This window comes from Beta vulgaris, chromosome 4 (genome assembly GCF_026745355.1).
Source record: "Beta vulgaris subsp. vulgaris cultivar EL10 chromosome 4, EL10.2, whole genome shotgun sequence".
Classification (NCBI taxonomy): domain Eukaryota; kingdom Viridiplantae; phylum Streptophyta; class Magnoliopsida; order Caryophyllales; family Amaranthaceae; genus Beta; species Beta vulgaris.
In genome coordinates, this window is record NC_079205.1 from 1566097 (window position 1) to 1581804 (window position 15708).

At 33.3% G+C, this 15708-nt stretch overlaps 1 protein-coding gene across 2 annotated transcripts; it reads right to left on the reverse strand.

Annotated features, from left to right (window-relative positions):
* Positions 1 to 134: 134 nt before the first annotated feature.
* LOC104891796 (sodium/hydrogen exchanger 4) lies at positions 135 to 6510 on the reverse strand. Of its 2 annotated transcripts, XM_010677548.3 has the most exons (14): positions 6175 to 6510; positions 4790 to 4908; positions 4599 to 4696; positions 3999 to 4058; positions 3856 to 3902; positions 3574 to 3762; positions 2770 to 2816; positions 2616 to 2682; positions 2175 to 2275; positions 1917 to 2018; positions 1422 to 1575; positions 1173 to 1235; positions 816 to 899; positions 135 to 716 (listed from the first exon to the last, which is right to left on the reverse strand). In XM_010677548.3, the coding sequence occupies exons 1-14, from the start codon at positions 6337 to 6339 to the stop codon at positions 453 to 455; spliced, it is 1560 nt and encodes a 519-aa protein (XP_010675850.1). In that variant the 5' UTR covers positions 6340 to 6510; the 3' UTR covers positions 135 to 452. The 2 variants fall into 2 exon arrangements, with proteins under 2 accessions (XP_010675850.1, XP_048498463.1); XM_048642506.2 differs by lacking the exon at positions 3574 to 3762.
* Positions 6511 to 15708: the final 9198 nt, after the last annotated feature.

The window sequence follows — 15708 nt, forward strand, 5'->3', positions numbered from 1 at the left end:
ATTTTAGCCCATTTTAGGCGACCCGCATACCGGAAAAGCAAATTATACGCCGAGATATGTTACACTGTTTTGTCTCTAAGTTGCTACACTCATATGAATAATGATGATACATGTCGCACAATAACGAGAGGACATACGAAACAGAACTTTATTGGTCAATACTAAACAATTTATAGAATGGAACATCATTGGAGATTTGAGAATCACTATCCAGATGAGATAGATCATTGTAGAACATCAAACTCAGTCCACCAGCCCTCTTCATGCTTCTGAGGGACTGCAGCTGTTCCACGGGACGCTTCATAACTCATAACACCTCTTTGATGCATGTTCGACAAAGAGTGAAGGCAACAATACTTGGTTTACACGACTATCTTAGACCGTGACTGCTCTGTCAAAACCTGTAGCTTGGATCAGCTTCCAATCTGTTGATCAGCAAGACAAGCATTCCCTTATCTGCGCTGACTGTCAACTGGCCCCCCAAATAACGGTCTCATGTAAGCATCATCGAACTTTCTCCAGTAGGAATGAATTGTGTGAACTGGTCTTTCTATCAGCATTGATAAACTGTCCTTAGCCCGACTGAGATTTGTAGCAGCTGATTCGTCCATCGAAAGCATCGGTAAAGTGAGGTCATCTTTCGGGGACTTGGTTTCTTGAGTTGGAGTGTGAGGGACTAGGTACAGTATGAGCGGCTTTGTTAGAAACCCAAAGACCTGCGTATGTCAAGTAAAACCCTCGTCGACTTGAGGTAAATGGTACTGGTGTGTAAATGTGGTAGGATTCATTCAATAGTGCAAAACTAATTGACATACCAGTGTGGTGAAGAGCACAACAATCACAGTGGTGGTGACCATTGTAGCGTTTACAGTATCCATTGTTATGCCAGAGTATGTGAACTTCATCAACAAAAACATTTCACACTAATTAGCAATAATCTTGCGCAGATGAACCATGTACAACTTTGTAGACCAGACCCTTGGGAGTGGGGGAAAATGAAAACGAACTACACGAATACTACTTTTTAATGCATCGGACAATTAGCCACACCAATTTTCCTTGTAACCAAACCACAGGTAGTGTAGCTAGAATTTGATTAAAAGGGTGGTTGTTTGGTTAACAACCATAAAATTCTTAACATAGATAGATATGAACATAGGAATTGTGCGAACCTGTTTGAATGCCAATGCAATGGAGACTGCTCCTCTCATAAGTCCAGCCCACCATATAATCACCTATGCAACAGGAAGAGCTAATGAATGATACCTTATATAGCTATCAAATATTTCTATCTGTTTGAAAATTTTAGGCACTTTTTAGCTAACTATGATTATGTGCATCACAGTTCTTTATTAATATGGTTTAAAAGATTTGAGAAGAGAGAGTACATAACTTGAGATTGTGCTTAGGAATAGGCTTACCTGCTTTCTGAATGTAATGGTTGATCTTCTACCAGAATTTTCTTTCTCTCGATTCATACGATTTGAAATAGCAGAAAGAGGAAACACAAACGCAGCACGACCTAGTAATATTAGAAAGACTACGGTCGTGTAGATGCCTACCAATGTCCCAAAGCTGCAGATGACGATAAAAATAACTGTAAATTAATAGTATAGGCTGGTAAAAGCAGAACTTGTTTTTTAATGAGTTAATCCCATTAGCAACTTCAAAAAAAAGGTAAAATGTCACTCATTTATCTATGTATGCAGCTAGAACCACAAATAACTACTAATGGTAGCAATATCAATTTATTTAATTAGTCTGAGTTTTACTGAATGAAGAAAACTCTAGTTTGCTAAATAAGAGATAGGGGTGGTAAGCCCCACACCAATAAAGTAACAAAAAGGATCTGCAAAGGCTTATGTGACCAAAATATACGCATTTAGTCTTGCTCTTAAAAGAAGGAGAAGCCATACCCCATCTTGGTCATCTTCCATTTCTCCATATCGAAAACATCTGTACCGACATACAGGAAAATGAAGGTCTCGGCAATGAATGACATAGTTGCAAATATGTGCCTGCAAAAGTTTGAAAAAAGTGACAAAGTAAACGAATATGAGCATATAGAACTCTTCCTTTTTTCACGAAAATTTCCCTTAAGTTATCAAGGGGATAAAACCATGTGTAGAAAACCAGTTACAGCACAAAATTCAGAAGAAGTTTGCTAAATCTACCTTGTTGTGATCCTTGAATTCTCGGTTATATTATGCCACGCATAATGTGACATGACGATACCACAGAAGAAAACAGTTAGAATCCCGCTCAACTGTGACAGCTGCAAAATGCAAAAGAATCACCACATGATATGAATTTATGCATACATGTGCTTGTTAGATTGACAGAACAAACCATTGGAAATAGAAACACCACATGATACGGGATAATGTGGGAGTTATCTGGTTGACAAGAACAAGTACGTGGTGATTTATATGGTACTATCTAGAATCAGATGAGCATGAAAATAATTGCATTTTTATATTTGAAAAACAGCAAGGAACCAGTAGCAACAGTTGTAGGTGCTCTTATCAAAGTAAGCCATGAATTAGTTGCTAGAATCAGTGAATACTTGAAAGAAATCCAACAACAGCAACATGGAGCTGAAACATTATACTTGCCTCGGCCAACATGTAGGACAAGTATGCCATCAGAGTCATCAAGGCAATCTCACGATCCGTGGAATGTCTACCAAGAAAGCAAAGTAGCATAATTTAATCTCAGTAGTCCACCAAACTTGAATTATGTCAAGGAGCATAAACTTAACACACTTACCTACCAAAATACAATGCTTTAAGGGCATATGCCGTCAGAAGCCCTGTCTGCAAGAACACAAAGAAATCTTATGTTATGATATTCTCTGCACATCAACAATTTCCATAGTTAGTTGATCAGTCCCATCAAAAATAGTAGTTAGCTGATCCAAGAGCTTGAGCAACTAGTAAAGCACTTTGGGAGCGTGTTAATTTAGGGATGACTGCGTGAGTACTCTAGCTTTTACCTAAGAGGCTAAGAGCATGTTCGGATCAGTCCATAAGATAAGGAAAGTTAAGGTATCAATTAAGGTAGAGGAAGTGAATAGTTATAATAAACCCATTCTGTTTCTTCATTAAGCTTTTTGATTCATGATTAAAACAGAAATGCATCAGTCAGAGAATGGATTTGATGATGAAAGCAGATCTAATTCATGGCTGCAATTTCTTGTTGCTATAAAGCGATGATGGTGGTGATTCGGGGGTGCCAGGGTGCCAGAGTCAGAGAAGACTTTTTCTTTCTTGTCATTCGTTGGAAACAAAGTCTTTTCCTCTACTGGAGTTAGACATTCATTTTAGGAGATTCCGATGAGGCCAACAAAGGGAATGGAAACAAAAGTCTTTCAAGCAAACACCAAGAAACAGTGATACTGTTTCCATTCGGTATCTGGTGGTTGTTAAACGCTAGCCAAACATGCTCTAAGTGTTCGAGTAAAACAATAAAGAAGAAGCTATGTTAGAGTTTTCAAGTGGTTTCTAAAACTACAAAAATATAAGACCATGTTGTATTAAACAAAGTTCACAACTGTGATTGCTTTAAACTTACAGTGATCCCCAGTGCAGTGCTCGCGAAAAAGAGATAGAGAAAATCTCCAATTACATGTGTCCAATCACCAAAACTTTTCACATTGAGCTTCTGAATTGCATTGAATAGAACAACTGATGTCGCATCATTTACTACCCCTTCCCCAAAGACTAGGCTGTACAGAAACGGAGTCTCGTCTTGATTAAGAATCTTCGAGTGGTTAAAAGCAACTTATTAGAATAAACTTGTGTGAATCATGGTAAAGTTCTTACAGAACCACACTTGGCTAAACATGAAACTGACCTGAAGTGTGCACACGGTATCAGTAGATGAGAAAATAGTTCCAATAGCTGAAGTTAAGGTAAAAAAAGGAGACCATTTAACAAACATGAAAATGATAAACAAACAAACATGAAAAATGATCAAAATAAACAAAGAAAGCTTGCCAAGGTAGTCTCGTGCAGTTAACCCGGCAAATCCAACTTTAGGAAACAGCCACCAACTACCTAAATAGATAGGAAAACTTGTAAAAATGAGAACTCAATTTCAGGTCATATCAATTAGAAAAAAGGGCGAAAAAACAAGAGATTTAACCCATATAACCCTGTGTTTTAGGCGGTCTTTTAATATAACCCCACATTTGCACCCAAACTCAGGTAATATTATACTTTGAAACCTCATTAAAATTTTCTCATATAACCCTGCACTTTATCTGTTCCTAGTTCATATCATCCTAACATATTCATATACGAAGGTAAGTCATTCAAGGTTGGACGACATTTTGAAGTACTATTCCTGGGACTCCAACCATAGGCTTAAGTTTTTGGTTGAGTTGGTCCTCTAGCATGGTAACGGAGCCAGCGTGACATAAAGGTCACGGGTTCCTGGGACTCCAACCATAAGCTTAACCTATTGGTTGAGTTGGTCCTCTGACACATATGAACGGGTTGCAGACGTGGGGTTTACATTACAAAAAAATGGTTTTAAAACAGGGCTACATGAATTTTATGCCAAAAAGAAAGCATAGGTGGATCTATATATATTACCAGTTGAAATGATGGTAGTTGAGATGAATACACCAATAACTCCAAAAAGCATAATTGTCAAGAAGTTTTGAAAAAACTGTTTCTTCTTGACCTGAAACCTGTGTCCAATATAAGCAATATAATACCTCACTCAATATATAGTCATCTATATTATCCAAGAAGCAAAGCTTAATTTCTGATTGTATAATTACCCTGCATTGAAGATGATAGGTGGTAAGAGATAAATGAAGAATAATTCTTCATCGAATCGTACAATGTGAGAGTTTTTCCCCTTGCTAATCAGCAATATAATCATTCCAGTTAAGCATCCCTGAAGTGAGATAACACAATCATCAAACTTGTAACACATGCCTAATGAAGTTTGAACAATCAAAGTATAGAAATGAAGTTCCCTCATTTTCTATAAAATGTTTAGCTACATTAAACTAAAACTCTGGAACTAATCACGCTAAGTCTTGCTAGATTCAAAGAAGTCATGACACTCATAGTATTAGTAGGAAAAACTTGCTCCTCCTTCATCCATTAGCTTGCTTTATGTTATGATCTTTATTCATTAACACAAAAAATTGGACTAGAAGATTAAGGAATATGGCAATATTGCCTAGCACCCTGGATGATTGTACTCTAAAACTATGTTATTCCGACACCCTCATTTACCTCAAAAACCGGGTGTCTTGTCGTGTCCGAGACGACACTTCACTTGGATACTTCATTTTAAACTAAAAACTTGTCTTTTTCTACAAAATAGCCGAGTCGGACACTTGGACACCCGTATTCGAGTAAACACTCAATCCGTGTCTGAGTAACATAGCTCTAAAACCTTCTAAATTGTGCCAACATACTTTTATATGCCCGTTTAACTTTCTAATGGCAGCATTACAACGCGTACTTAGTACCATTTTTGTGTTCTGATGGTGCTATAGAAGTAATACTTCCTTCATTTTTTTTACCCGCAAAACTTTTCTAAAAGGGAAATAATTAATTACTTGTAACACTTTTTATTTTTACTTTTTCTTTCTCTCTAGTCTCTACCTCTCTCCAATCACACAAACCTTTTTTTTCCTCTGTACCTTTCTCATATCCAAAAATTACATTAAAATTGATAAAAAAAAAGTATTGCGAGTAAAAAAGGAGAAAGTAAGACCTTCTAAATGACACCATTATTAAGACGCTTTTTAAACCATTCTACATATTAATTACTCATACGCCCGTGATAGAGTCCAAATTGCACTATACTTTCTCCGTTTTATAATGAGTGAAACACTCCTCTATTTCATGTGAAAGTTTTTTAAAAGAGTGTTTCACTTATTATGAAACGAAGAAAGTATATATCATACTCATTGTTCCCTGCCCTACCAAAAACTTGTCCCATAGACCACATTTTATGCGCAAACCCACAATAATATTAAGAATCAACCAAAACAAGCTATAATATGACTTTGAGCTTTCCTAGGTGACATACACATAACATTGTAAGTTGCAACAATATGTAACACAAAACTTAGAAGTACATACATTTTTCCCAAGAAAAAAGAACATAAAAAGAGAGAAAGTAAATAAAAGTAAGAACAATTACAATGAGAATTGCAGTGATGGATTCATTGACCCAACGATTTTCTTCAAGCAAATGACCAATCACCATGCAAAAACACAAAACTGCCACAAATACTGCTATAGGTACCACCTGTGCATGCCCACTTTCTCCCATATTTGCTATTTGCACACCCAAATCTAACACCATTTTTTTTGTAGAGATAATATCCAAAGACACTTTTTTTCTCTTGTGTAAGTTTTTGAGAGATTTAACGATGACTTATTAACTTTGATTATTTGAAGAAGAAGATACATATGAATACAAATACAGAAGAGGAGAAAATAAAGGGTTGTTTTGTTATGGTGTAAGCAAAGTTTGGAAGAGAGAAACTCGAGCAGTTTGTTGACATGTGGAATGTGCATTGTGATTTTGCAATACGTGGAATTAGAGGTGTTCTTTTGTCATTTTCTGCCTTTCATTTGGCCCCCTTTTTTTGGGCTTAAACTTGAGATCATGTAACGAGGGTTGGCTCAACCTATTCACCACATTCTTACCATAAGGGTTGATTCAAGATAGAGTTGTTCGTGAACAGTTTGAATTCGAATTAGCGAAGAGTTTAGTTCGACTTGACTTGTTGTATATAGTTGCTTTTGAAATAGATAAGAAGAAATTTTTTAGATTGCCTTCGTTTATCTACTCAGAGGTTCATTATAAATCAAGAGATTCCCTACATCCTCCACTTCTATATACTAGAATTTTTTGCACGCGATGCGTGCTTGAATTTTTTTCGAAACAGAAACTCGATTTTCTTTGACATAAGAGTCAAAGTTTGATCATTAGACACACGAAGTATAATTGTATTTTTTTTGGTTGCAAAATTTAATTGGTTTAGTTTCTGTCACTTAAGTCTCTCACCATTTTTTTTTTTTTTTTAATTCATACATTGTAAAGAGAGTAGACACTTTGATTTCAAGTCAATTTTTTGATAGGTTGTAGTTTGTAAGTGAATTTTTAAGTTTTTGTAAAGTTTTTCTTATTTTTGTGATTTGCATAACGTAAATTATGCAATTTTATGATTTTAGTTGACTTGTGAGTGATTGTTATAATTATATTTTTGGTATTTTTGTTTAAAGCCCCCTTTGATTTGTAAGTGAATTTGTAATTTAGAATGGGAAGGGGGTAACATAGTCTCTTCATTCCGGGACACCATAACTCCCCCCTTCCCTTATATAATAGAGATATGTTGTACTTTAATTCTTGAATGATATTTTACATAAATCTTTTTACCTTGATAATTAATCGCTATTATATAATAGAAAAAGATAAGTCCAAATATATGTAAAAGTTTCATTATATATAGAAAACACTATAAAAAAGTAATTTTTTTTTCCTTGTCTAACTTCTAAATTCTGATTTCACTACAAAAAACACCTCTATTTTTTTATCATGACCCACCATTAATTGTGAATGATTCTTGATAATAGCGATTTGTAAGTAAATTTTTGTAAATGTTTTTGTATGTATTGACGTTCTAGGTTATTAGTTTTAGTTTGTATATTAATTTTAAGTTTTAATAAAGTTTCCTGATTATTTGAGTGATTTGCGTGATTTTTATAACGTGATTTTCTCAATTGTATGAGTGATTTGTAAGGTTTCTTCTTTTAAGTGATTTGTGAGTGATTTGTGAGTGAGTATTGTACATTAATTTTTGGTAGTTTTCTTGAGTGTCTATTTTGATTTTGACATTCCTTTTGTAATTTAGAAAGGAAAGGGGGGCACAATAGGCATTTCAAAAGAGGACACCATTGCTCCCCCTTCCCTTATATAATAGAGATAATTTAAGTATTAGATGAGTTGAATTCCGTTCGTGTACTTGTGAGTTGTGACCTATGGAATAATTTTTTTTTTGGTACAAAAGGGGAAGTTAGGGCACCCTTCTCTCAAGGGAGTAACCTAACAAATCTAGGTTTACAAAATAGGCAAGTGTAGGATCATTTCGTATGTCAACATCCACCACCGCACCAGAAATAGTGTGACCTTTTTTTGATAGATAGTCAGTTGTGCAGTTGGCTTCGCGAAAAATATGATCTATGGAACAAATGGTCATTTGACTAATTTTCAACCGGATGTTGTTGATGAGAGTGTTAATGCTCCATGGACATGAATATTGACCTTGAAGAATGTGAATCACCACCTGATTGTCTCCTTCGACATAAATGTTCTGCATATTGAGATTTTGTGCCAAAATAAGACCATTGCGCAATCCCCAGGCCTCAGCTATAAGAGCTGAAGTTTGACCAAAATGATAAGTTTGGGCTGCTAATACTTGTCCGGTAGAGTTACGGATCATTACACCAGCCGAAGCGGAGGTCCCAACAACAGAGCCATCAAAATTAAGTTTACAACATCCTTGCGGTGGGGGGCGCCATTGAACAGAAACTCTGGTAGGTGGCTTGCACAGAGGGAGGGAAGAGATAGTGTGAGTGATATCTACCCATGAACGAGCGGACCATTCTTGTTGCAAATGCCAGGCTCTATACGATCTATGTTGACATTACTTCTTTCAAAAATAATAGAATTGCGTTCTTTCCATATGCTCCAAAGGCTATAGCTAACCAAATGAATAGCCTTAGGACGGTGATGAAGTGGGGCAAGGCATTGTTCAATATTAATAGGTATAGTAGTAGACCAATTTTTTTGCCTTATATGATTAGAGTTCCAATATTCTAAAGTAAAGGGCATGTAAAGAAAACATGACTTATGGTTTCAGTTCCTGTATGACACATCGGATAATGAGAGTTATCCGTTATTTGTCTTGTTACTATGGAATAATAGATAGACATCTTTTAAAATTGAATGAGATTGTTTTAAGTTAACACCTAAGATTTCCTTGCACTTGAATGAGATATATTATTATTTCCTCTTACTAATGTAATATTGGTAACTAGTTTTATATGCATACAATGTGTGCGAAGATACATATAATTTTTTTTGGGATGCAGAAAACTAAATTAATTGTTAATTATACTCCCTCCGTTTTTTTTAGATGTAACATATTGACTTTAGGCACTATTCATCCAATACACTTTGACCACTAATTGTTATTTATACATAAGAAAAAATATAGTCATGTGGGATCTTATTTGATTCGTCACGGTATACACTTTCCAAATATATATTTTTTATAATTTTTACTTTTATACAATTGGAGATATTATCGGTCAAAGTTGTGCCTCGGCAAATGTGAAAAGTCCAATGTTACATCTAATAAAAACGGAGGGAGTATATAATAAATGAGGGAATTTTGAGTTGTTGACTGTTTTATTTTTGTAATGCTTTTTTTTTTATTTTTTTTTTACTTTTTTAATTAATTAGGTAGTTTCCTTTTCTTTTTTTATGTTTTAATTAAAGTAAGTAGTTACTCCTTTTTATTTGATTTTTTTTGATTTTTTGGTGTCCTACCCCTCTTGACATATAGAATAGAGATGTATAGAGGTATGCAAAGATCACGGTCGAATTTGGACCGAATCAGACCGCTTGGTTTGTGAAACAGTATGATTGGGAATATGATCCATAAACCTGGAATTTTGTTAGTTTCTTTTTAAAAATTAAAAAAATCTATTATTATAATCTATACAAATATATTGCACCTCTATTCCAATAGAAATCTAGAATTGTCCAATATGTACATATGTCATGTCAACTAAAAGAACTAAATTGACTTGCAACAAGATTTGAAGCCATGACATCTTGCTATTACATGGAGCATAATTACCATCTCAACTAACTCTTAATCATGCTTTGAATATCCACATTATTATATTTGTACCTTTCAAATGTTAAGTTTTCTTTATTATATTTTAATGCGAATGGGAAAAAAATACATATTAAGTTTGGAAAAAATACCATTCAGGACAACGCCCGAGACCAAATACTAATTACACATAAAAAAGAGAGAAAGTAAATAAGGGGGCGTTTGGTTGGAGGGTTTTAAGAAAGGGAAAGGGAGTTGAGTTCCTTGTTTCCTTTTGTGAGTGTTTGGTTAGTGCATGTGGTTTTTCAAACCCTTTACCCCTTTTTCTTATTAGGATTACCTTCCTTTCCCTTAGATTGATTCCCCACCACCGCCCAAGGTTTGGGATTACCCCGTATCCCTCTACCATATTATTATTATTATTATTATTATTATTATTATTATTATTACTATTATTATTATTTATTTATTTATTTATTATTTATTATTTATTATTTAGTATTATTATTATATATTATTATTTATTATTATTATTATTATTATTATTACTATTATTATTTATTTATTATTATTATTATTATATATTATTATTATTATTAGTTTTATTACTATTATTAATAAGATTAATAATAATTATTATTATCATTAATATTATTTAATATTATTAATATTACTATTTATTATTTATTATTTTATTATTTATATTTATTATTTATTATTTTAATTATTTTATTATTTGTTATTATTATTATTATTAAATAATAATAATAATTTTCTATTTTCTTTGATGTTCCTAACCAAACAACATTTTTAATTAAAGGGAAACCCTTTCCATTCCTCTTGTAATCTTTTCTCATACCTTTTTCCTTTCCTCTCAACGAACCAAACACCCTCTAAGAATAAGAGTAAATACAATGAGACCGGCAGTGATGGATTCATTGACAGTTGACACAACGATTTTCTTAAGCAAATGACCAATCATTTGGTGGGGAAAAGGAATGAAATCAAGAATCTCAATCATACCCATATCTCAATCAACTACCCCTTCCGTCCCATAATATAGTGCATACTTCATTTTTGGTGGGTCAAACTTTAAAATCTTTGACCGAATATTCTCATTTGTATATATAAAAAAAACATATTCACGTGGGATCTTGTTAGATTCATCTCAATGTGCAGTTTCATAATATCAACTTTTTATATTTTTTATTAATACGAAATTGAAGATATTAAAGGTCAAAGTTACATCTTGGAGACCATGTAAAACAGGAACAAGCACTATATTATGGGACGAAAGGAGTACTAATAACCTCCCTAAGGATGGCAATATAGTGTGGATCCGACCCTAGTCCGACTTTGACTCTGAGAAAAATCCGAGCCGACTCCGAGAAAAAAAAATCCGACTCCGACTCCGAGTCGGAGTTAGATCTCATAAAAAATCCGACACCTTCGATCCGACTCCGACATAATATGACTCGACATCCGACTCCGACTCCGATTTTGAGGCAATTAGTCTTATTTTTTTTATATTAATGTATTACATATGTATACTCTAACTTTGATTTTAACTTTCCAGGTAATTGGTCTTAGTTTATATTTAAAGACGTTCCTATCAAAAGAAAGATGCGTCGGTGGCATATGACATGACACTTTCCAATGTAGTATGTATGTGTCACATGATAGTTGACACTATTATCAAACTTATAATACATATGCTTATGAATTATGATATCATTTAAAAATATTGTATACTTTTATTAGACAATATCTAACCTATATATACTCAATTCGATGATGGGCCATCCTAATAGCCTAATAAGATAATACGGATACCCTGTAAACCTTATGATCTATGTAAATAGCTAAATCTAGTATAAAATTCTAATATATTAATTATATAGCTAGTGTAGTTATGTGTGTACTACAATAACCGTATACTTTTATTAGACAAGATCTAATCTATATATACTCAATTCGCCCTTTTTTTAACCAAAGGCTGGATGATTCGAATTAATTTTTCCTACATAAAATACAAAAGTATAACTCATAATATGACAAAAAGGTATGTTATTACACCTTTGATTACTATGAATCAACATTAAGAAATACAACACAATAATGACACTTCTATATCTTGATCCAATATGATTTATGATATCCTTATACATCCGACTCCGACTTTGAGGCAATTAGTCTTTTTTTTTTATATTAATGTAATATATGTATACTCTAACTTTGATTTTAACTTTCAAGGCAATTGGTCTTAGTTTATTTATGAATTATGGTATTATTTAAAAATATTGTATACTTTTATTAGACAAGATCTAACCTATATATACTCAATTCTATGATGGGCCGTCCTAATAGTCTAATAAGGTAATATCCTACAAACCTTATGACCTGTGTGTGTAAATAGCTAAATGTAGTATAAAACTCTAATATATTCTCTAGTGTAGTTATGTGTGTACTACAATAATTGTATACTTTTATTAGACAATATCTAATCTATATATACTCAATTCACCCTTGTTATTAAACCTTTCATTATTACACCTTTTTGATTACTATGAATCAACATTAAGGAAATGCAATACAATAATGACATTTCTATATCTTGATTCAATACGATTTATGATATCCTTAGTATGTTCATAATCATCGTTATTCGTTAGTGTTATACATAATACATCATAACTTTTTACTGACCTTGTTAAGTTTTTATAACTCATACTGAAAAGATCAAACTATGAAAAACTAACAACGAATACTTTGTACTACTCATTTTACTATGCTATACATCATAATTCATAACGACTACCTTAGCCAACTTGTGTGATTAAGAATTAGATGATCTGTTCTATTTGTTATAGCATATATTATACTACTCGTTTTTACGATGTCATATTCATTACTTAAATGTTTATTTCATGCTTTCTTTTCAAAATTAAAGTTAAACTTTTTTAATAGATAAGAAAGGATAGAAAAATGTTGAATAATTAAATTTATTTCCTTCAAAGACAAAAAAGATAAAAAACAGAAAAGAAATGAAGTTGTGATTTCGATTTTTATTTTTCATAAATTTAAACTTTTTTTAATATATAAGAAAGAGTAGAAAAATTTTCAATAATTAAATTTCTTTCCTTCAAATTCAAAAAGAAAAAAGGAGAAATGAAATGAAGTGTGATTTTGAAAACAGGAAAGTTGGGCAACTTGTACAAACTACAAACCCTCATTCTAAGGATGGAAATGGGTGATGGATCATCCATCACCCGTTTAACTCGGTTTTTTAAACGGATGAAAAATTCGATTTAAATGGATGGAAAGAGGGTGGTGGATGAGAATTTTTTCACCCGTCACCCGATCCATAACCCGTTTAACCTCCAACCCATCACCCATTTGTTAAGTTTTACATGTAAATTTACTTACTTTTTATATTTTTGATAGAAATATTTTATATCATGTATATCATATCACAAATTTTATTAGAAAATATACTACATGGTTTCACCTGTTTATCACCCGACCCACCCATTTCACCCCGTGGGTGACGGATGGATGGATGCGGGTGATGCTCCACCCGCCCCGAATCCCATCAATTTCCATCCCTACCTCATTCTTACCCGCCCACCACCTCCCTCACTCTCACTCTCACTCTAAAACGCCGCGGATCAGAAACACCGCCGGCCCGCCAGACTCAACGATTTTGACTTCAGCAAATCAGCATCGCCTTTACGCAAGTTGGGTAAGTTTTCATTTGTTTGCGAATCAGCGAATTTGTTCCTTTCGAATGAATAATTTGAGATTAAGGGAATGGTTAAATTGATAGTTAGGTTTGCCTAATTCTATGTACGATGTTTAGGCTAATAGTTGAAGATATGAGTTTAGTTGATGGATGTAGAAGTTTATCTTTCTTCCTAATTCTATGTTCATTGTGTTATCTTTCGTCGAGTTGTTGTATAAGTTGATTTCTAAGACAGTTGAGAAGAAGACTAAGGCCTTGTTTGGTTGTATATAGGAAGTCATATTTCCTAGTAAGTTATTTTTCCCATGTATTTGAAATTCCTATGAAGTGTAAAATTGTGTTTGGTTGATAATGGGAAGTTCTACTTACCTAGGGGGACCTAGGTAAGTAACTTCCTCCATTTTGGAGGAAGTAGAACTTCCTAGGAAGTGCAAATTCCCATGATTTTGCCAACCAAACAACTTCATATACTTCTACTTCCCAGGAATTTGCACTTCCCATGATTTATTTTGTCAACCAAACAAGGCATAAGGAGAATGGTGGTGCCGTTCTTCTTACTGCCTAAGTTATTTTTGTTTTTTTTTGGATTTAAGGAATATTTTTAGTAGTGGGTGAGTTTTGGTTTGTCTTCCGATTTTGTGTGATGTTTAATGCTATGATTATTGTTGTTTTGTTGTTATGTTTTTTTATTTATTTATGGTAGTGTGTGATAATGTGTGTTATGTTATGAATATGTGGATGTTTATGTTCTTGTGTCATTGTGTGCTTGCATTGTGAGTATGAGAATATGAGATAGAGATTCAGGAGGATTGAGTGAGCTTGTTGATATAGTCGGATGTTCAGATTATCGTGCAAAAAAAAGTCGTATGTTCGGATTATCGGAGTCGGATATCAGAGTCCTATGTTCGAATTTTAAGTCGGATCAGATTCGGATTATCGGAGTCGGATGTCGATGTTGGAGTCGAAGTCGGAGTCAGATTTAAAATCCGACTTCTTGTAGGGTTGGAGTCAGATTATGCATAATCCGGTCCAAGTCCGACCCGTTGCCATTCCTAAACCTCCCATTATTTATTAGTAGTTGATATTTTCTGAAGTAAAGATTTCATGCATGTATTGAGAGTATATTAAGTTTTAGAGTATTGTTAATTGGTAAAGGAAACGAATTAATATACAGTCATATTGATGATGTGAATTTGCACCAAAAAGATATTGGATTTTGTAAAAGATTGGATAAAAAAATCTATATGTTCATGGCATCACGCAATAACGTCCACAACTTTCCCTCACTCGACATTTGAAATCCTTAATGATTTAAGAAAAAAGTATAACTGTTCAGGATAACATAGTTATCCTAATTAATCGTAGATTATCATATATGATGTTATTTTTATAATACAAGTCTAGTATTAGGAAACCTAACTCCTTAATGAACAAAACATCAAAGTACATGGCTTTATAAGTTACTTGACTTAGTCTTCTTTTATCACTTGTTATAGCATCACCTACTTAAACTAACAACCTCTATACATTCGTTGATTTATTCTCATCTTTACCCTAAATATATGTTTACTTTATCAAAAAAATAAGATAGATATACCTTGATCAGTCGAATGATGGAGAGGAAAATGCAAGCTATTAATAAACAAAAGGCATATTTGAACAGAGAAGTCATGCTGAGAGCCCCCCTTCTAATCAAATGTACGCACGTAAGAGAGATGTGAAAGAGGGTGAGAAAAAGAGTCAGTTATCAACTGATCACAACAATTATATGTTTCTGGTTATACATAATTCCATTAAGTTGATACTTCGGTCAATGGTAATATATACATTATATGTGCAATATATATACAATATATGTACAATAATATATACATTATATATGCAATATATATACAATATACGTACAATATTAATCACTTAATGGACAAATGAACAAAAACTTATAAACTTGCAACGATTCATGTCCTAACTTACCTGCTACTATCTAGGCTTTTGTAAAATATCTCCTTTTTTTTGGTAAGTAAAAATTATATATCACCAGAAATCACATTTACACCATAAGCTATAGAAAAAGAGAACT